General features: G+C 39.4%; 1 protein-coding gene across 3 annotated transcripts in view; it reads left to right on the forward strand.

The window, feature by feature from the left end:
* Window positions 1-20,334, forward strand: part of trappc8 (trafficking protein particle complex subunit 8) — a 30,676-nt gene extending 10,342 nt beyond the window's left edge. For all 3 annotated transcript variants that reach the window (XM_005475688.3, XM_005475689.3, XM_013273506.3), the window contains 19 exons: window positions 22-127; window positions 258-389; window positions 1,560-1,784; window positions 3,970-4,075; window positions 6,041-6,235; window positions 6,628-6,785; window positions 6,897-6,971; window positions 8,498-8,603; window positions 8,789-8,943; window positions 10,044-10,468; window positions 12,508-12,664; window positions 12,751-12,847; window positions 15,215-15,283; window positions 15,365-15,423; window positions 16,023-16,226; window positions 17,025-17,126; window positions 17,413-17,552; window positions 18,700-18,789; window positions 19,850-20,334. In XM_005475688.3, coding sequence (XP_005475745.1) covers window positions 22-127; window positions 258-389; window positions 1,560-1,784; window positions 3,970-4,075; window positions 6,041-6,235; window positions 6,628-6,785; window positions 6,897-6,971; window positions 8,498-8,603; window positions 8,789-8,943; window positions 10,044-10,468; window positions 12,508-12,664; window positions 12,751-12,847; window positions 15,215-15,283; window positions 15,365-15,423; window positions 16,023-16,226; window positions 17,025-17,126; window positions 17,413-17,552; window positions 18,700-18,789; window positions 19,850-20,084 — 2,836 coding nt within the window. In that variant the 3' untranslated portion in view covers window positions 20,085-20,334. The remainder of the gene's footprint in view (window positions 1-21; window positions 128-257; window positions 390-1,559; window positions 1,785-3,969; window positions 4,076-6,040; window positions 6,236-6,627; window positions 6,786-6,896; window positions 6,972-8,497; window positions 8,604-8,788; window positions 8,944-10,043; window positions 10,469-12,507; window positions 12,665-12,750; window positions 12,848-15,214; window positions 15,284-15,364; window positions 15,424-16,022; window positions 16,227-17,024; window positions 17,127-17,412; window positions 17,553-18,699; window positions 18,790-19,849) is intronic.
* Window positions 20,335-20,596: the final 262 nt, after the last annotated feature.

Genomic DNA, 20,596 nt, shown 5'->3' on the forward strand with positions numbered 1-20,596 from the left:
TTTTCCCACACCTCTTTACAGGAACATGGTGCTGGCTGAGCGCTGTGCTCTACTCAGTGCTGAAATACTCAAGAGTCAGGGAAAATACTCAGATGCTGCCACGCTTCTCATTAAAATGACCAGTGAGGTAAGGAAACTATTATTTTGAAATCAACTTGGGGTGCAGTTATTAAGAAGACTGTATTAAATTAGACTGCATTAGAATTCTGCTTGAAACTTAATTGAGGTTTTTAATTATTGTTTTATTTTTCTGGCAGGACTCTGATTTACGGAGTGCTCTGCTGCTGGAGCAGGCTGCCCACTGCTTCATTAATATGCGAAACCCTATGGTGCGCAAATTTGCCTTCCATATGATTCTGTCTGGTCATCGTTTCAGCAAAGCAGGACAGGTGAGCCTTTTCTGCCATTTTTGATCTATCCTTCCATTTTACACCTGCATTGTATTGTGATGTAAAAATGTTCCCTTTTACACCTTGTATTTAAAAGATTTCATTGACTTATGGGCAGGACTGAACTTAACAACAAAAACAAACAAGCTTTATTCGTCACATACGCAATCAGAGTACAAATGCAGTGAAATGTTTTGTGTCCGCGCTGCGGACAGGCTGCAAACATAGCCGTGCCATTCCAGGGCTTGGTTTTAGCATGGGGGGGTCTAGCCAGGACCCTTACTGGATACTGGGTGGGAATCAAACTTGCGACTCCTGCAAGGTGTGTAGTCTTACCACTACACTATCAACAGCTAAAATACTCTCAAGAATTTGTGTCTATTTAGTTTTAGTCACAAAGCATTTTCTAGATGATGTAAAACCCAGATAAGAGTTGATTAGTTTATTTATATATTAATCTTAAGTTCTTGCCTACTTTTACTTGACATCTTGTCATTGAGAGTAAATATTCCATATAAGGTGTACATTGGGTGTATTGCATAGAACTGAATTACAGGATGCAGCCTGTAATAAAAAAAACATACATCCATGTCCCCACCCTCACCAATGGTCACGAGCTTTGGGTAGTGACTGAAAGGATAAGATCGTGGATACAAGCGGCGAAAATGAGCTGTGGCTGGCCTCTCCCTTAGAAATGGGTGAGGAGTTCGGCCATTCAAGAGGGGCTCAGAGTAGAGCCGCTGCTCCTCAACATTGAATGGAGCCAGTTGATGTAGTTCAGGCATGATAAGGATGCCTCCTGTGTGCCTTCTGGATGAGGTGTTCTGGGCATGTCTCACTGGGAGGAGGCCCCGCGGCAGACCCAGAACACGCTGGAGAGAATATATCTCTCTCTACTGGCCTGGGAATGCCTTTGTGTTCCCCCGGACAAGCTGGAGGAGGTGCCTGTGGAGTAGTAGGTCTGGGCTTATCTGCTTAGGCTGCTGCCCCAATATTTAATGGTTTTTATACACCGTTATTGCAATAACATGTGTACTCCTGCGGTAGATAATAAATGGCCTCATGCTAACAGCAATCAGCTCATCTCCTCTTGTGTTTGTCATCTTCTATATATTTATATCCTCATGTTTTCCCTCTGTCTCCCATCCTTTCTGCTGTTCCATAATGTAGAGGAGGCACGCACTACGGTGTTACTGCCAAGCCATGCAGGTGTATAAGGAGAGAGGGTGGTCTTTGGCAGAAGATCACATCAACTTTACAATTGGGCGTCAGTCCTTCACACTTCGCCAACCAGAGGATGCTGTAACAGCTTTCAGACAAATCCTGATCAATGACAGCAGACAGACGGCTAAACAGCAGGGCGCCTTTCTCAGAGAGTACCTCTATGTTTACAAGGTAATGTAAAAAAAATTTCTATGATTTTTGTCCCGTTTTATTTTCAAAATACATACTTTATCAATGCCCACTTTTTGCTGTGATACACCACAATATTGTGTCCAGCCTTATTTTTCCTTCCTAAAGCTTTTATATGGGAGGTGGATAATGCAAAACAAGGTCCATAGGAGCACAATGGCTATATTTAAGTGAATAGACACTATATTTCATTTCAGCACTTCAGTTGATGGGCAAGAAAGATTGCTGCTGACACTTCACAACATAAACTGTTTATGACATTTCCCTGTGGCAGGTGGCTACAGGCCATCAGAACCAAAACCTGACAGCACAAGAACAGTTTCTTTCCCCAGGCTGTCAGACTACTTAACAACGCCCTCTCACCCTGCTCACTGCTTAGTTAATGTGTCACGATAACACACTTACTTACTCAGGCTACAAAAACGTTCCACAGTGGACTTGGTACAAGCACTTTGCATATTATGTTCTATCTACATTTTATAGAATTTTAATATTAAAATTAAATATTGTGTTTAGGTAGAGTTGAAAAGCATTATAAAAGAACCAGTCCATTTTACTATTTGCCATTCAGTTCATTAAATTTTATTTGGTACCAATAGGGCTGCCACAAACGATTATTTTGATAGTCGACTAGTCATCGATTATTTCTGCAATTAGTCGACTAATCAGATCATGCATCCATTGGACGTAAAACGTACAGTTTATTTCACCAGCATGCATCTGCTCTTATATAACTCTCATTAGCTTACAGCTTGAAGTGTTTAAGGTATGTGCTAACTAAAAATAAAGACAAGATGATAGTTTATTAAATTTTAATGACATTTGCAGATTGTTTCGGTGGAGTTTAATAAACTCAGCCGTCTGCTCCTTGCCATCTAAAATATAACAGGACACCGGAGTATATTCTCGAGCATCTCAAACTTCTGATAATCAGTTGTCTGCTTGACATTTATTCAGCTGTGTAAAAACTATAACTTTTCTCAGCCAAACTGATTTACTCAGGAACAAATAAAATACTAAAAAAAGCCAAACAATATCATTTTTAAGTTATCTAAGTGACTAATATATCATGTTTAACCTGAGTAGCCAAAGACGGCGGTGGGTTTGAAAACGATTTGCCGGGAGTCCGGTGTTCTCACCGGCTCTAGTGAGCCTTGAACCCCGGCTAGCTATCGAGCTGGTGGGTAACAGACGTCTCCGAAAACGTCGGAGTGCTTTTGAAAATATGTTAAACTTTATTTTGTGACTCAAAAAAAATAAGAGTAATATTAAAACTAACTAGCTGCCGCCATTGTTGACAACTGCGCTGGGCTGCGCTATGAATTCTGGGACACAGCTTCTTCTTCTTCGGGGTTTAACGGCAGCTGGCATCCTTACACATGCAGTGCTGCCATCTTCTGTTTCAGTCCGTTATTACACTCTTAAATCCTACTACTTATTCCTGCGTCTTTGGGATCTTACAAAGCTTCAAACGACATGTCGACTATTAAATTAGTCGTCGACGATTTTAATAGTCGACGTAATCGTGACTAGTCGACTAATCGTGGCAGCCCTAGGTACCAATTCACAGTGATAGATTATTATTATTATATATTGTAAGCTGCCTGCTGTGAATGGTTGGGGTATGAGGAGAAGAAGGAAACACGGAGCATAGACCAATGAAAAAACAGAAATTATTTAGGGAACAATAGACAAAAGTTAATAAAAAGCAGTAGTGGCATATAAGCAGCATTACTGTGAGATGGTGACCTGATTGCACCCTAGTTTAATAGCTTTATCACAAAGGCACTATAGTTTGTTTTGTCAAAGTTGCACACCAACCCAACATTAATTAGTGATGTTACCGAGTGTTATTGCCTCTGACGTCAGTTACAAGCATACCAAATCTGTTTATCCTTATCCAGCAGTTTTAAATTAGGTTCTGTGTCTCTGTGCTTTGGTCCCAGGAGCATGTAGCTTCACAAAGTCTAAGAATGTCATTAATAAAAACTATTATATATATTCCTTTATCTGTATATGATGGTGAAAATTTAAATTGGAGATTTTGTGTGTAGCACCTGGTGTAATCAGTTACATTTCTGCATTTTGACCTGGTTCAGAAAAAAAACACCTTTCAAATCTCTTATGTTTGCATGTTATTTTTTGTTTTGTTTTGGTTTTTTTAAAGAGCGTGTTGGGAGGAAATGAAGTCAGCCTTCCCCAGCTTCCTCTGCCCTGCATCCACAGCTCAGCCACAAGAGTCTACTTTGGACACGAACGCCGCCTTGCAGAAGGTAATGCATTGATATTTATAACTATAATAACTAAAGAAGCTACTCACAAGCGTCAAGTTTCACAAATGATAAGTACCATAATATAAATAAACAACACTACAGATCCTATAACCTGATTTATGTCTTTTAGTTTATTAAAAAGTGAAGCGCCACACACTAGTTTGTGTCATTATCCAGATGTACATAAGCGTGATTATACAGTTACTAGGGGCGGGTTTTGATTATCGATTAAAATCGATTCTAGCTTGGATAACGTGATATCGATTCATTAAAAAAAATTTTTTAATATAAATTTATTTTGCCCGAAACGCCAGAATCTCAGGTTAAACCTCACAAAATTTCAACAACCACCAAACAGCTAAAATAGTAAATGAGAGCAGCTACACAGATTCTGCACAAAGACGTAAACACAAAGCGCGGACACCCGACGGATCAGAATCAGTGAGATGTCGCCTTTGTCACCCGACGGCACGGACACGGACGGCACACTCTCTCTCTCTCTCTCTCTCTCTCTCTCTCTCACACACACACACACACACACACACACACACACACACACACACACACACACACACACACAGTACACTTCAAGAACAGTTTCCCATCTAAAAATCTGTTTTCTGCATTATTCGCTTGCTTGTTACGCACAAGTCTACCGTTGTTTACAGCGCTGTCGGCCGCTGTTTTTTTTCCGTTTACTTACTTCCGAAAAGAAAACCTAATTTCTGCCGTTCAATAGGCTACTGAACAAATTTAAACTTTTTAAAATTATGCAAAATTGCAAAACGCTTAGCTGTGTCTCTAAAACTTCTGTAGCTTTGCTCTGCTTCACTTCAGCAGTTCATATGTTGATTAATGGTTTTCTTTCGTTTTTGATCTACTGCAGAATATTTTTATAAAATCGTTTTTCTGTTTTATCCTCAGCTACTTTGACACAAAGGCATCTGCTGTGATGCTTACACCTTTGATTAAGTCTCGCAAGTGTCAGCTTTCTTTTTATAGATATGAAAATATGGAGATGTACTGATCCATGATCTGAATTATAATATTTTTGACTGTCTGAGGCAAAATTTCCCTGGATCGAATCCATTCGGCACCTTGTGAATCTGAATCGAATCGATTCTAGAAATCAGTGACAATACCCAGCTCTAACAGTTACACAATCATACCAAAACTCTCTCCTGATAGTTTCCACTTTGTCTTTTGTATCAGACATACTGAGACAATATTCGGGATAAATAACCATGAAAACAATTTATTTATTCAGTTTAGAGGGTTACACATCACATCATTATAATCACAGAGCCTGGTTCACTTGAATCGTCCACTTGATGGCGCAGTAGAGCAAATGAATCATCACAATGCTTCAAACCATGAGTTGACCAGTTGGATGGAAAGTTTCAGTTAATTACGAGGACATCATGCTTTGGCCCATCTGACGCTGCACCCTGGGAGCATCAGATGGGCCAGTGATGGGTCACCACTAGGTCAGTGATGACTGGTCCAAATCTTGGAGATCTCCCAGGACACTATCTGTCGTCTCATTGTCGTCTCATGCCCTAATGTTGTCAGGCATGCATACAAGCACATGGGAAGCATATAGGCTGCTGCAGCACAAAAACAAACATGAATTCAGTGCTTCTTAGATTTGTTTTTTTTCTGTGAATCATAATCTGTTGTTAACCAAGAAAATAAAAGTAGAAAACCTTGTGAAGGAGTCCATTTAAAGTTAAGATATCCAGAATTATTGTGACACTAGTGTTCAGTTTGCAAATATTTTTATATATTATGACCATTATGGACCCTGTCTAAACCCTGTTTTCAATGCAAAGCGTAACATGAAAATATAGAGTGTACATATGATGCTGACATACCCGAGCAGAGGTTTACGGTCAGACTTTTTACAGCAAAATTAAGTGTTTTACGTTTTTGGTTTGTACTTAATCTGATATTTGATCTGTTCAGGAGAAAAGCAGGCAGCCACTCACGTGTCACTGGACCAGGAGTATGACCAGGATTTGTCAGCCATGTGGTGCCATCTAGAAGAGCAGCTTGTAGCTTCTGCAAATGGGGGTGTTGTCCCAGGAAATTTTCAGCCCACTCAGTGCTGCCTCAACAGTCAGACAGACAACCTCCGTCATCCCCTGGCTGTGGTTGAAGGTAAGATTTGTTCAGCACAAACACAGGAACTTTAAAATATTTTAATCTTTTAATATTTTAACTTTTCTAGTTCCTGACAACTCAAAGCACTTAATACTACAAGCCACATTTAACCATACATTCACATAGTATTTTATTCTCTCCACTTTACCAATGTCACTGCCATGGCCAAAATCACTAGTTACCTAACGTAGTACCCAGAGAAAACCTACGAAGGCACACAAAAAATATGTAAACTTGGCACAGAAAGGCCCCAGTCTGGGTTCAACCAGGAAAACTTCTCACAGTCCATGACTGTGCTCACCTGTATCATTACTGAAATGTAAAGTTTGAGCCATCCCATCACTAATAAATTGTGCCCACACGGTATGCAATCTTCTTCGTCTTTACAGAGCCGATCATAGTGGAGGTGACATTCAGGAATCCTTTGAAGGTTTCTCTGGCCCTGTCAAGCCTCTCGCTCCTGTGGAGGTTTACTGTTGACGGTTCATCTTCATCAAATGAGATGACAGAAGAGACCATTACCAATGAGGAGACCTCAGCTGTAGGGGTGGGCAACATGAACAAATATGCTCTTAGGAACTGTGATTTATTTTCACCTTGTTTTTAGGTCTAATCTTATTTTTTCTCTGAACTGTTCATTATGTGCTTCCTCTTGCAGATGACACAGAAGGATGATATTGTCACCTCTGAGACCATCCAGGAGTTTCATTTGGGTCCAGAGGAGACCAAAATGGTAAGCTGGTCTCTAAATGTAAATTCATGGATCTTTTTTCAAAAGAATCTTTTCTGTTTCATAATGCTGCTACATTTTTTTTGACAGTTCTGACCTAGTGTTGGGAAATACAAAGAAAGTCAGAACATGTTTTTGCATTCACACGAGGAAGAAGGTTACACATAGTGATAATCTTTGGTGAATAAAAGTGACAGCACAAACTGAATGCACTTTGGTGAAATAGGCCTTTGATGCTCAAAAAGTATTCACATTGGCCTCAGAAAATCGTAGAGAGTATTAAAATACTTTTACAAGTCTTTAAAATATCTGCCAGATACTAATTAGGTCTGTACTCTCTTCATGCAAAAAAGTCGATTCTGTTCATTTCGACGTAGCGTTTTCAGTGAGAGAAACATTTCGTCACTCATCCAAGTGACTTCTTCTGTCTCAGCTGACTGCAGATTTCCCCAACCTTATGAACAGTACATTTTTATAATGACTGAAACTAGCACCACTTACAAACAGTGGGCTGTGAGTTCAGTTTCTTGATCATTAATATGCAAGTTGTCATGACCACTGATCAAAGACCATTGATCAGTTCCATAGAAGAGGGGCCTGAAAACTGAAGGCTCTGCCTCCCATTCTACTTTTAAATACTGTAGGAACCACAAGTAAGCCTGCAGTGTGAGAGCGAAGTGCTCTAATGGGGTGATATGGTACTATAAGGTCATTAAGATAAGATGGGGCCTGATTATTCAAGACCTTGTAAGTGAGGAGCAGGATTTCAAATTACGTTCTGGATTTAACAGGCAGCCAATGACGAGAAGCCAATGTAGGAGAAATATGCTCTTTCTTTCTAGTCCCCGTCAGTACTCTTGTTGCAGTATTTTGGATTAACTGAAGGCTTTTCAGGGAGTTTTCAGGACTTCCTGATAATAATGAATTACAGTAGTTCAGCCTGGAAGTAATAAATTGACTAGTTTTTCAGCGTCACTCTGAGACAGGATGTTTCTAATTTTAGAGATGTTGCGCAAATGGAAAAGAGCAGTCCTACATATTTGTTTAATATGTGCATTGAAGGACATGTCCCGGGCAAAAATTACTCCAAGGTTCCTCTCAGTGTCACTAGAGGTCAAGGTAATCCCATCCAGAGTAAGAATCTGGTTAGATACCATATTTCTAAGATTTTATATTTGATCAGTGGTTGTTGATGAATGGTTGTGATAATTTGCATATTAATGATCAAGAAACTGACCTCGCAGCCCATTGTTCACCAGTGGTGCTAGTTTCAGTCATTGTGCAAATGTGCTCTTCATAAGGTTGAGAAAACGTGCAGTCAGCAGAGACTGAAGAAGTCACTTGGATGAGTGACAAAATGTAATGCATAGTGCAAACACCACTGAAAACACATCCAGATGAACAGAATCAACATTTTGGGATTTCCTTACCTGGATGATTGAGCATGCATCAAGACATATCTTTAAGCCATCAAATACCTAATGCTAAACAGAAATCCAGTTATTTTGTGCTGATCACTTTGATCTCAGGCCCGACTCAAGCTGCTGCCACACAGAACTGGTCAGCTGAACATTGTGGCTGTAGTGTACAACCTGGCTGCAGGCTCCTCTGGCGAAATGACTTCTAGCACTGAAGGTAAATTCGACCTCATGTCAACTCATATGCTTTATTATCATTTGATGTAGACAGAATGTTTTTCCATTTGCATTATGCATTACATGGTATTTAAAAAAAAAAATGAAATAAAATTCCAATATGTTGTATATTTTTTTTTGTCTTGCTGCCAGTTAGAAACCACATTGATTTCCTCTTGTTTACAGACCAGCAGACTCTAGATTTGATGGTTCGTGGGAAACAGGACTTGAACATCCTTGGCCCACGTCTTAATCTGACCAAAGAGGACAAGATGTCAGTTCGGCACGGTCCTGATCGACGTCTGAATCCCATCATAACACCACCTATGCCCCTGATGGAGGTAGGACTTATTCTGAAAACCTTCATGGATGTAGTCATCATGATATCAGTTTACTGGGTTTTAGATTCTACATGTTGAAAACATTTTTTCTATGGAGTCAGATGTGGGAAAACTTAGATGGGAGGGTAGAGTGTGAAGTTAAAATAATGCTAGCAAGCTTTGCTAGAAAACAGAAACTATAAACACACATACACACGGATCTAACGGACAAACATATCTAATTCGACAGTAACATGCAATGTTAGTTTTTTGACAGGCTGTATCATACATATTATGAATATCTGTCACAGAATTCAGTTCAAACCCGAAAAATGACATCTACACTACAGACACAGTGGAGAGTTTTAGTTCCAAATAAGGCTCAAGAGACACATACTGGCTACTCTTGGAACTTGTAACACAGCACTGGTCAGTCAACGCTCCTGTCCAGATGGATGAACTATTAAAAAACAATTATGAAAAAAAATAAAAAAATTTTCATTTTGGTTTTTTTTTTTGATTTGTGGATAATGACTCCATTATGATTGGCTGGTGTCTCCAAGCCTTACAAAGTTCTTTTTAAGTCTTTCCAGGTGGAAAGACATCAATGATTTTCTCCTCTGTTCTTGAGTTTCTTGACATCATGGCATGATGTGTTGCATGATGATGTTTTAGCCTACTTAAGTTTGTTAGACATGTTCTATTGAAGTGATTAATTGATTCAACAGGTTTGGTTTATTATTGTTAAATAATGATTTAAGCTGTGGGACAATCATTTTTTCCACATAGGGCCATGTGGGTTTGGACAGCTTTCTGTCCTTATAAATCAAATCTTCTACCAGAAACTGCATTTTCGTTTTATTGTTTACTGTTATCTTTGTCTAATATTTAAATTTGATGATCTGAAACATGTGTAACAAATTAGCATAATTAGAAATTAGGAAGGGGAAAAATACTTTTCCCCCTCCCCCAGTAGCAGCTGGGCTTTAAAACAGACTTCTAATGAACCTCTACTTAAATATCTATGCTTTCAAGTGTAGTTTCACTTATGTGTGGTGATGCTGCAGTATTGCTTTCTGTTTATTACTCTGTGTGTGTGTGTGTTTGTATTTGTACGTCAGGTTTTTTTCCTGCAGTTTCCCACTGCTCTGCTGTGTGGCGAAATCCGAAAAGCATATGTTGAGTTCTGTAATGTCAGCGGTGTTGCTTTGTGTGGCCTGCGAGTGGTGTCCACACACGCCGCTTTCTTTACCTTTGGCAGCCAGGCCACAACACCCCTCAGCCCGACGTCAGCTGAAAATTGTTCAGCTTATAAAACCTTGGCCACACCTCTCCAGCGGACCTCAGAAGCCACTGAGAGTCTGGTTTCAGCTGCTGATTTCAGGCAGCCATCTGGTGTGATAGAAATTCCAATAGATGGCAGCATCCTGCAACCAGGGCAGTCCACTCAGCTGCCTCTCTGGCTGAGAGGACCAGACCAGGAGGGAGTCCATGAAATCAACTTTCTGTTCTATTATGAGAGCGCAGAGAAAGGACTCAAGATCAGGTAAAAATTGAAAATTAAGCATTTTTGTGAACTGACCTGTAGGCATACATATCATTTCTCGGTACATATTAGTATTTTTCAAAGAAACATGATCAGCCTGAAATGTAACTTGCATAAATTAAGGATTGAAAAATACTTCTATGTATGTATTTTTATATTGACAAAAAGTAGATTATTTCAGTGCAGGGGTGCCAGTGAAGAAAAGGGTCATGTAGCTGTGGGAAAATAATTATTTGATCTCCTGCTGAATTTGTAAAGAGAAAACTTAAAAAGAAATAAACAGTCTATATTTGAAATGATAGTTTTAATGGAGAGAGATAAAATATCAACAAAACAATCTAGAAATAAACACGTTACATAAACTTTATAATTTTATTTGCATGTCAAGTATTTGGTCCCCAAGCAAAACATGATTTAGTACTTTTTCTTTTGGAGAAGCCCTTGCTTGCAAACAGTGCTTTGTCAGCAAGACTGCTTTTGACCCACTCCTCTTTACAGAAACTCTAAATCCTTCGAGTTGTCAGGCAGCAGCCAAGAAACTTGAACTCAAGCTCCCTCTACAGATTTTCTATAGGACGGAGGAAGAAGATTGGCTTGGCTACTCAAAAACTTTAAGCCCTTTTTCCATTAGTACCTACTCAGATCGGCTCGCCACATTTCAACTTAGATCGACTGATTTTCCATCACAATCAAGTATCACCTAATGTGTGTGGTCATTGATATAGCAACACGTCCGAGCGTCCCGTGATGTAATTAGTATGAGACACAAACGCTATAACAAAGGTGGACGTCAAGCCAACAATATACCTGCCGCTCGGTCTGTGGCTTTTGATCAGAGTCAAGGGGATCATGGAGTTGTTTTTGTTTGTTTGTTTGTTTGTTTTGGTGTTTTTGATTTGGGTTTTGTTTGTTCGGGCCTTTTTCCTTGTTGCTGGGTTTCAAAAAAATGGCGGTTTTGAATTTTGTGAACAAAACACTCTCATGACTCATCGAGCGACGCCACTGACCAGCCAATCGGTGGCATGCAGTCTGATGACATCACATTTTAGTACCGTTCGGATCGCTTGGAGCCACAGCCGTGCAGGTACTATGACCTTGCCCCTTAGTGTATTGAAGTCATCCACGTTTGGGTCATACTCAGCATTTCTTTTCCTCCAAATGGTGGTTCAAGTTGCTCAAGAGCTCGATTTTGGTTTCATCTGATTATAATGCTTTCTCTTAATCATTTAGACGTTCGCTGGCAAACTTGCGATGGGCCTGTACTTGTGCCATTCTGGAGCAGGGCAAATTCACGGGTGCTGTAAGATTCAAATTCATAATGGAGTAGTGTGTTACCAATGGTGTTCTTGGTAATTCTCCTCCCAACTGCCTTTAAATCATCAACAAACCTCTCCCATGTATTCTTGGGATGATCTATCACCTTTCTCATGATCATCCTCATCCTGTTATTGCAAGATCTTGTATAAAGCTTCAGTTGAGAACAATCGATAGGTGTTTTATATTTCTTATTAATCACACCAGCACTTGTCAACTTCTCACCAGGCTTCTTGCTTCTTCCAGTCTTGTGGATGTGTACAATCTTGTCCCCGACATCCTTTGACAGCTCTGTGGTCTTGCCCATTGTGGTGGAGAGCTTGGAGTGGGAACAAATTGATTTGGTGGACAAGCTGATGTCAAAGATGCTGATCTTTGCGAGCCAGAACTCTGCCTAGGTTGTAGGGGATCAAATACTTTGATCATTCAATGTCACCAAGTTTGTAACTTTTATGTAATGTATACAAAGTTCTTTATACGTTCTGTGTGACAAAGTCTAAAAATCATATCCTTATCTGGGTTAAACATGGCTATTTTGGGTACACACATACTGAACTATGACCTTAACAAAAAAATGTATTTGTTTTAGTTTGCTGTGTGTGGGGTCACATAATGGCACAAGCCATAGTTCAGGTTTGTGTACGGGTATGTTTGTGCTGAAAGTTCTCATAATCCTCGGGAAAAAACAAGAAGGCTTTCTCTTTTCCCTCTCTCCGCATGTAAAGTCACCGGGTGCTGCGCCATACAGTATTTATCTGTGCTAGTCGGTCTTTGAGTATACAGGCATCAGCCTGTCGCAGCAGTGTTCCTCCACATCACTGTCTGGATGAAAAAGGCAGCAGTGGAACTCTTGTATTTATTGATGTGGAGAACATCAATACGGTGAGATGCTCAGAATAGCACACACCATTACATACCTAAATCATGCCCGCTGCACAAATAATGATTGAGCATTACTCTTCTCACAGAATGAAGGTGGTGTACGAGAGTTCCACATCGTTCAGGTCTCGAGTAGCAGCCAACACTGGCGCCTTCACAAGTACATCAACCCAAACAAGGATAAAGGTGAGGTCTGGTACACCGGGAGATTTGTGCTTCATTTCATTTAATGGGCTAGTTCAGTTTCTCCATACAGTGTTAGCATGATTGATGAATACAATTTTCTATGGTGAAGTTCAAAGACTCAACCCATTAAAAATTATTGCTTCTAGAGCAGCAGCTGACCGGTTCTGTGCCCACGAATTTTAATTATTTGTGATGAAGCTAGAGCTCCTTCAGAGGTTCAAAATCACGCCTCTTTCACTTTCATTTTGGGAAAGTGGATCATGTTCCAGAGTCCACACTGCCTACAATGACGCAAGATCTTGCATCAAGCTCCAGTCAAGAGCAATTGAATGGCTATGCAAACCCCAGTGAAAAGGGTTACATGAAGAGGATGTGGGACCTAAAGATTCTTTGTCACTGAAGATCTACACTAATGGCGAAATGACTAATAGCTTAATGTTCCAACCTTCGGATGAAGGAACTGCTATTGTAACCAGAGATTGATGAGGTATGAAAGGGGAGCCAGGATGTCAGGTCAGGGGGGGAAATTATTATTCAGTCATTATTCCCACCCTCTGAGATTGGATACCCAAGAACTGGCGCATTGAAGACGTGGATTGTGAGAGCAGCTGATTTAAAAGGAAGGATCTTTCGGGCCACCCTTCAGTACCCTCTGAAGGACTGCAAGAAGATATGAATGAATTGCAGATAGTTCTTGTTGTGACCATCACTGAAACCAACCAGATAATCTACACCACAGCAGCAGTGATCACTGAGATCCTTGGCTACAAGATGAATAGTGACATGGAGCAGACCTCTCCATGGAGAAGGAGATTGAAGGCCAATATCAAGGCAGCACTGACAGAAGTTAGCCAATTATTAGAGCTGCAGAAAGGTGTGATTAAGAAAAGAATGTCTGAGAAGTACAGCAAGCTGCCCATACAGGAGGCCAGACATTCAAGACAAAGTCTGAATCATAAACAGTTGGACAGCACCAGTCACCGACATGATTCACGCCTACTTACTGAAGGAGCTAACGGCACCCATGAGCGCCTGGCAGTATAAGATGAGATAAGATAAACCTTTATTAGTCCCACACGTGGGAAACTTGTTGTATCACAGCAGAAAGTGGACAGTGCAAAGTTACAGTAGCAAAAATTAAGAAAATCAATGGAATAAGATAATAAGAATAACATACTATATACAACAGAATAAAATACTACGTTGTCAGAGAAAAAAATATACACTTAGACTTACACTTATAAATGAACCAGCTGCTAATGGATGAGTTGCACCTGGAAAGAATCCCCCAGAAGGGACCAGTCAATATATCAGCGATACATCGAACCTCCTGTCAGGTATCATAGCTGCTAACATGAACAGGCACATAGCTCAATACATGAGTGAAATGGCAGAAATACCAGTTACTAGTAGATAAAGCAGGCAATTAAGGCTGTAAGATCAGACTGACCAGTCTGTGCACCACCTGGACTGATTACAAGAAATCCTACGACTCAATGTCTCACACATGGATCCTGATGAACAACACTAGAGGCCAACTTTAAGGAAATTGCTTAAGTTGCCAGCAAGTGCAGGACTTACCAAGGAGATGCTCTGTCCCCACTGTTGTTAGCTCTGGATCCCCCAGCTAGATGATTCACTAGATCAATGAATATAGTCTGTAGAACAGATTAATCAGTAACCACTTCTTTTATATGGATGACATCAAGAGAAACCTAAAGTTATGTCCTTTAACTAGTGAGGGACAGTAACATGCAGGACTTTTTTATGAACAACAAACTTTTTTTCCAGGCTAAATGAAGATCTTTTGAATTAGTGATATGTCATTTTCTCTCCACCATACAAGTTTTCGCCTTTAATGTTCATGTTTGACAGTTATACCAGGAAGTCAAGTACTTCTGATTTGGGGGTTTCTTTTTCAAATGATCCACAGTCATGCGCAGCGACGATGTAAACGTATTAACAAGATGATCCGACCTCTGTACAACTAGATCAGGTAGCTGCTCCACACTGTTGGCACATGGCATTAAAGAAGAAAACAGTGGAGGAATTATATTGTTAAACTTAGTTACAGCACTTTGAGAATGCTGTTACATTTTCAGTGTCTCTGGCATATGTCAGAACAAGATCTAGAGTGTGATTGAAGTGGTGCGTGAGTTCTTTTACATTTGTGAGAGAAGTGAGTTGAGTCTAATAATGGATTAAATGCCATGTTGAGCCTGTCATTTTCAGTATGTACATGGATGTTAAAATTAACCACAATGATTATTTTATCAGCACTGAGCACTAAACCAGATAGAAAGTCTGAGAAATCAGACAGAAACTGGATGTATCGTAACTTTTCTTTTTCTTCCTCTTCTCCTCCAGAATGTAAACTTGGCAGCAGAGAAAGAGCCAAGCTGTGTTTTAGGGCCGCACGTTGCAAACCCAGTGAAGGTACTTTGAGTGAAACAACAAACCCCATCAGTTAGGTCATTTTCAGTGAGCACAAATTTCACAGTTCTCTGTTATTTCTAGCTACCTCTAAGGCTGTAAAGAAGTACACATTTTCAGACCTGAGTTTGGGAAATGAACAGGTGAGTAGAACACACACACTTCACAATATACAATTTTCTGTTATGGTTGTTTGTTCTCATGCTTTGTCATAGTTGTTTTTTGGGGATGTTTTTTGTTTGGTCCCAAAAGGTTGATTATTTTCATCTGGACGAAGCGTTTCCAGTGGGAGAGACTGAAGACGTCACTTGGGTGACTGACGAAGCGTTTCTCCCACTGAAAACTCTACGTCCAGATAAACAGAATCAACCTTTTGGGATTTACTTATCTGGATGATTGAGCGTGCATCAAGACATTTTTGCCTCTATGTTTGTTGTAAAACAAATTTAAAGCTAGAAGGAACCATTTAGAAATGTTTGTCTACTTCTATGTAAGCTTTTTAACAAACAGTAACTCTTTCTGAATTTTGTGGAATTGAAAACGTATTGTCAAGAAAACAGTGATGTAGCAGCATTATTTAATTCAATATGCTGTCTAACAGTCATCTATTAATGTATCATTGAGTTAAGGAGGAACGTTGGCGAAGTTCAGTTGTGCCGATGTTTAAATTTCCTTTAACTGACTGGCCTGCATGGAGAGAGGGTCAAAGTGATGGAGAGTGAATGGTGCTATCTTTGTCTAGATCATCAGTTCTACCACACCATGTGGGGATTTCTTCTTCCGCTGCCTGACGTTAGAAACTCAGGAAGCATACGGAGCATCATCCAGGATATCATCAGTCAGCAGGAGTCAAGGCTCCATACCCACTGAGAACAGAAGTTCAGACCTAACAGATATTGCCAAGGAGTGCAGTGAGCTGGACCTCAACATAATTGTCATTTGGAAGGTAACAGAGTTTATAGATACATGGATGGATAGATATGTGTAGCACTGTAGATATAGCACCAGAGTCTCGGTTTGCAAGAGCAGTTTATAACTGGAAATCCTAAAATACAAACTACTGTAAATGTTAAACTGCTGGCTTTTTATGGGAAATAAAACACACAAAAATGTATATAGAATGCACATTAATCTATTCATCCAAATTGCAGCCAGAAATGATCGTGTGGTCTTACCACAGTTTAGAAATGTGAAGTGCTCTTATTTTTTGAATATAAGTTGATCCAGCAGGAATAGTTATCTTAGGGGTGGCTCGCTATCACGGTTTCACAATCTCAGTTTTACAGGTTCACAGAGCAAAGATGTCCACTCGGCTAAAACAAACAAAAATCAGGTCAAATCCTCATTCACAATTAATCAGAATAGATTTTAACCATAAAGGCCGAAGTTGGACACAAGATTTATTATAAAAATGCATCTGTTCTCAACTAGCTTGGCTGTTTAATCTCTTTCCGTCACGCTGGTTTCTGCTGTCCACACTACACTCTTTCTCACACTTAGTGTTTTTTTCCTTCCACCAGTGAGTGGCGCTGTGGTTACAATGATTGATTGCCAGAAAATGAGATAAAGGAACAATACACCAAAAACAAAAATACAAGTCACCACCACCAATGAAATCATACATGCTCACACTCATTAAGGGATCATTCTTAAATGTGCAATATACAATTCACATTAGATCATATTAACCCTGGATGGATATTTTGATGGACAATAACCACTTTGTGAGTGTCTGTCTAACTAGGCTTATGTGGTTGAGGACAACAAACAGCTTATCCTGGAGGGCCAACTCCATGTTGCACTGCAGACCATCGGCAAAGAAGCCAGTTCTTTGACTGCTAAAGAGGTACAGCAAGCACACACTGCCTCAATCCCTCTCTTTGTTTTTTAATCTAGTTTCCAAAATATTGAACAATGTACATGTATTTTTCTAAAATGAAACTAGCATAAGAAACCTAAACTTAATCCCACTATTGATGATTCTTAGAAATAATACAGAACTTGAAGCCCAAAAGCTAATATAATGTTTTATTTCAGGAGGGTTTTACCTTAAATATTTTATATAATGCTGGTATGATAATTTTTATTTGTTAGAGCAAGTCTCCTATAATAGTGTGTGTGTCCATCTTCAGGAAGCTCAGGAGATGGTGCTCCTCAAGTTTAAATCAGACCTGCCTCCTCCAGTCATTCTTCCCTCTGCAGAGTTTTGTCAGCTCATCAAAACCAATCTACACTACCCTGAAACCTGCACACACCCATTTGTGCAGGAAAGGTGAGGCGGCTGGCACGGTCTTGTTTTTCCTAACACACTGTTTGGTCCAAGTGATTACAAAAGGTTATTAAACGGATGCATCTCTCTGAAACGTTCCATCAGATTTAGAAACGTATTTTTCGGATAAGAGATGGGGCAGAGTACGGGCAAAGGTTAATGTATAGCTGTCACACTAGGAGAGCCCCCTGGGATCCATAGAGTTAAGTTAAACTCAAGAAGTTACTCCAGACTGAACTAAATTATCTCATCAATTCTGTTTGGCACTGTGTTGGAAATGAATTCTTTTGAAGGTCTGCATAAGACCCTTAGGCACATCGACGAACACAGATTTCCTTTTTGCAAATCTTTATTGTAACAATAACTGTGAAGAACCACCAAATGAGGAAAAACATTCAATTTTTAGGTGATCTCCTTATTTTCTCAAGTTTAGGATTATTTTGTCATCTTTACTGCTGGAAAAAATAGAAAGAAGACTGCAAAGTAATTAGGAAAGCAAAAGGCTGCTAGCTGGTTAGAGTGAGGTAGAAAGAAGAGAGAGGACAAATAATAATATAGGAGAAAGACGAAGGTTAATGGTATGCAGTGATGGTTACACAATTAAACCTATGGAGAGTCAAACGAGGTCAGTGTACATATTCAGTGGAAGCTCCTTAAACAGCCTTTGTCTATAGCAACATAAGAGAAGGTTCAGGGTGTTTTGATATAGCTATAAGCACATAAAGCATTATCACAAAGGAACATTAAGCCTTGCCTATAATAGAGCTTGGACTTTATTCTGTCTCACATATCCAAACTCGGGATCAAATATATGATACTATGGGTTTTTAAGATATGATGGTGGCCGATTATTTGGGACTGTTTGGCTTTGTTTGGATTTTTAAAAATAAACTGATAATGTCTTTAGAAATTAAGACTTACAGTTTTAAAATGTAGTTGTACGGCTTATAATAACCACATGCACAGAGCAGTTTTTCAGTGCCATCCTAAGACAGGATAATAAGGTGTTACCATGTTTGGCAGTATTTAGCATTATTACATTTATCCATTCCATCCTCTGTTTGTAGACCTTTATTGTTTGTTTAGAACTTTTCCTATTAGCTAATATTTTTTTCTGTTAATAAAAAGCTGCTTTTCTCTCTGTGCCTAGTCTCTGTTTGGTGCCAGTTACTCTGACTCTGTCCAACTGCTCCTTGGCTCAGGTAGATGTCATCATTGACTTAAGACACAAAAGCACCAGGTAAGTTTCTTAAAACAAGATGTGTTCCTTCCTCACATGATTACTTTGTAAGGAAAATGGAGACCAAAGTGTTGTGGACAGCAGATTTCACTTAAATAAGACTGACATCGCATGTCTGTACAGGAGGAATGTTAGAGATGTATACATACAATACATGTCTAAACTGTTAAATGTACAAAGTGGCTTCTAGATGTTGAAGCCACTAAGTGTGGGCACATGTAGTGTATGTAGCAGCAACCAAGACAGACTGAGGGAGCTGTAAAAACCAATGTTTTCACACCCACAACTCCTTTTTTGCAGTCTGGTATCTGTAAATGCAATAAATGACCACAATAATGACAAAATCAAGGTGATTTCTTTTTTAATACAAAAGTCCCTTAAAGTTACAGAATACTGTAGAGCGATTATGTCTTTGGTCATTTTGCTCTTTTTCAGTATAAAATGCAGTTGATACATACAGTGACTTGAGAAAGTATTCATTTTCCCCCTTCAAATTTTTTTTTTTTTTATAATTAAAATTTAGCTCAAGTTTAAATTGAACTCAGAATGACCATGAGAAAAATGGTAGAAAATCTGAGTCACAGAAGTATTCAAATCCTTTGTTGTAGCTCCTAATTATCCTGTGATGCATCCTGTTTGAGTATCCACTAGTAGAAAACTGAAAATAGTCAACTCTCTATAGAGCATCTCAATTAAATTGCAGTGATACATACATTGGGACCAGGATATAACACATTTCTAAAGCTTATAGTGTTCCCAACAGTACACAGGCCTCAATAACTGAAAAAGTAGACCATCAAGACTCGATTGAACTGTGTGAACAAATTGAGTCAGAGTATTTCTTTGGTTGATCCAACAACAACCACAGATACTTGAGTGTATATCGTGTCTATGTTGATGGCAAAATTTCAGTTTTGTGTGCAAAATGTGAAGATGGTTTGTAACATGAGGTCAAAATAACACATTTTTCCAATATCAGGTGATAAGTTGTGGCCTCTTACATGTAGCATTCTTTTTCAAAAGTACTTATTTTTTAACATAACACTTCTATTTGTTCCAGCCCAGAGTCCCTGGAGGTCCACAGCTCATTTGCTTGGGTGGGTCAGACCCAGTACAAGCTGCAGCTAAAGCCCAAGGAGGTACTGTGTCTAACACTGCAAGCCTGTTTCCTTCAGGCGGGAGTCTACAATCTCAACACTCCCAGAGTCTTTGCCAAGCCATCTGAGCAGAGCACCATGTGTGAGACAAGTCAGCAGACGGCTACTCCTGCTCTTATAGTCATCAGCGATGCCTGAAACGAGCCAGATGGTCTTCAGGCACTTCTAGACTGTGCTATGTGTTTTAACTCCATTCAAGGACCATTGACATTAAATTCCTGGATAGACTGAGCATTTGTTCCGTCAGTTTTTGCAATACTGTAAGAAGAGCTGTTTACATCCTGAATTGTACATCTTTTTATTCAGTCTGCAGTCCTTTCAAAGGCAAAATGGACACTGACGACTGAACCGCATTTGCTGCCCATTCTCTAAGTCTACAATTTCATTATGCACACGTTGTATTTTGTTTCTGGACCAGTGAGTCAAACTGTGTTTAACCTCAACATATTGTCATTTAGCTCTTGTATGCACTTGAATTGAAATCTTTTCTGGAAATTATGTAATTTATTTATATATAACAAATTGGTTGTAAATAGAAAATAAAAGTCTAATGATACTGTAAAGGAATAACAAGGTCATTGCATCTGTTTTTTTTGTTTTTTTTCCTGGCAATTTTGGACTGCAGCAATCTGCATTATAGAACCAAATAT

The sequence above is a fragment of the Oreochromis niloticus genome, linkage group LG17, assembly GCF_001858045.2.
Source record: "Oreochromis niloticus isolate F11D_XX linkage group LG17, O_niloticus_UMD_NMBU, whole genome shotgun sequence".
Lineage (NCBI taxonomy): Eukaryota > Metazoa > Chordata > Actinopteri > Cichliformes > Cichlidae > Oreochromis > Oreochromis niloticus.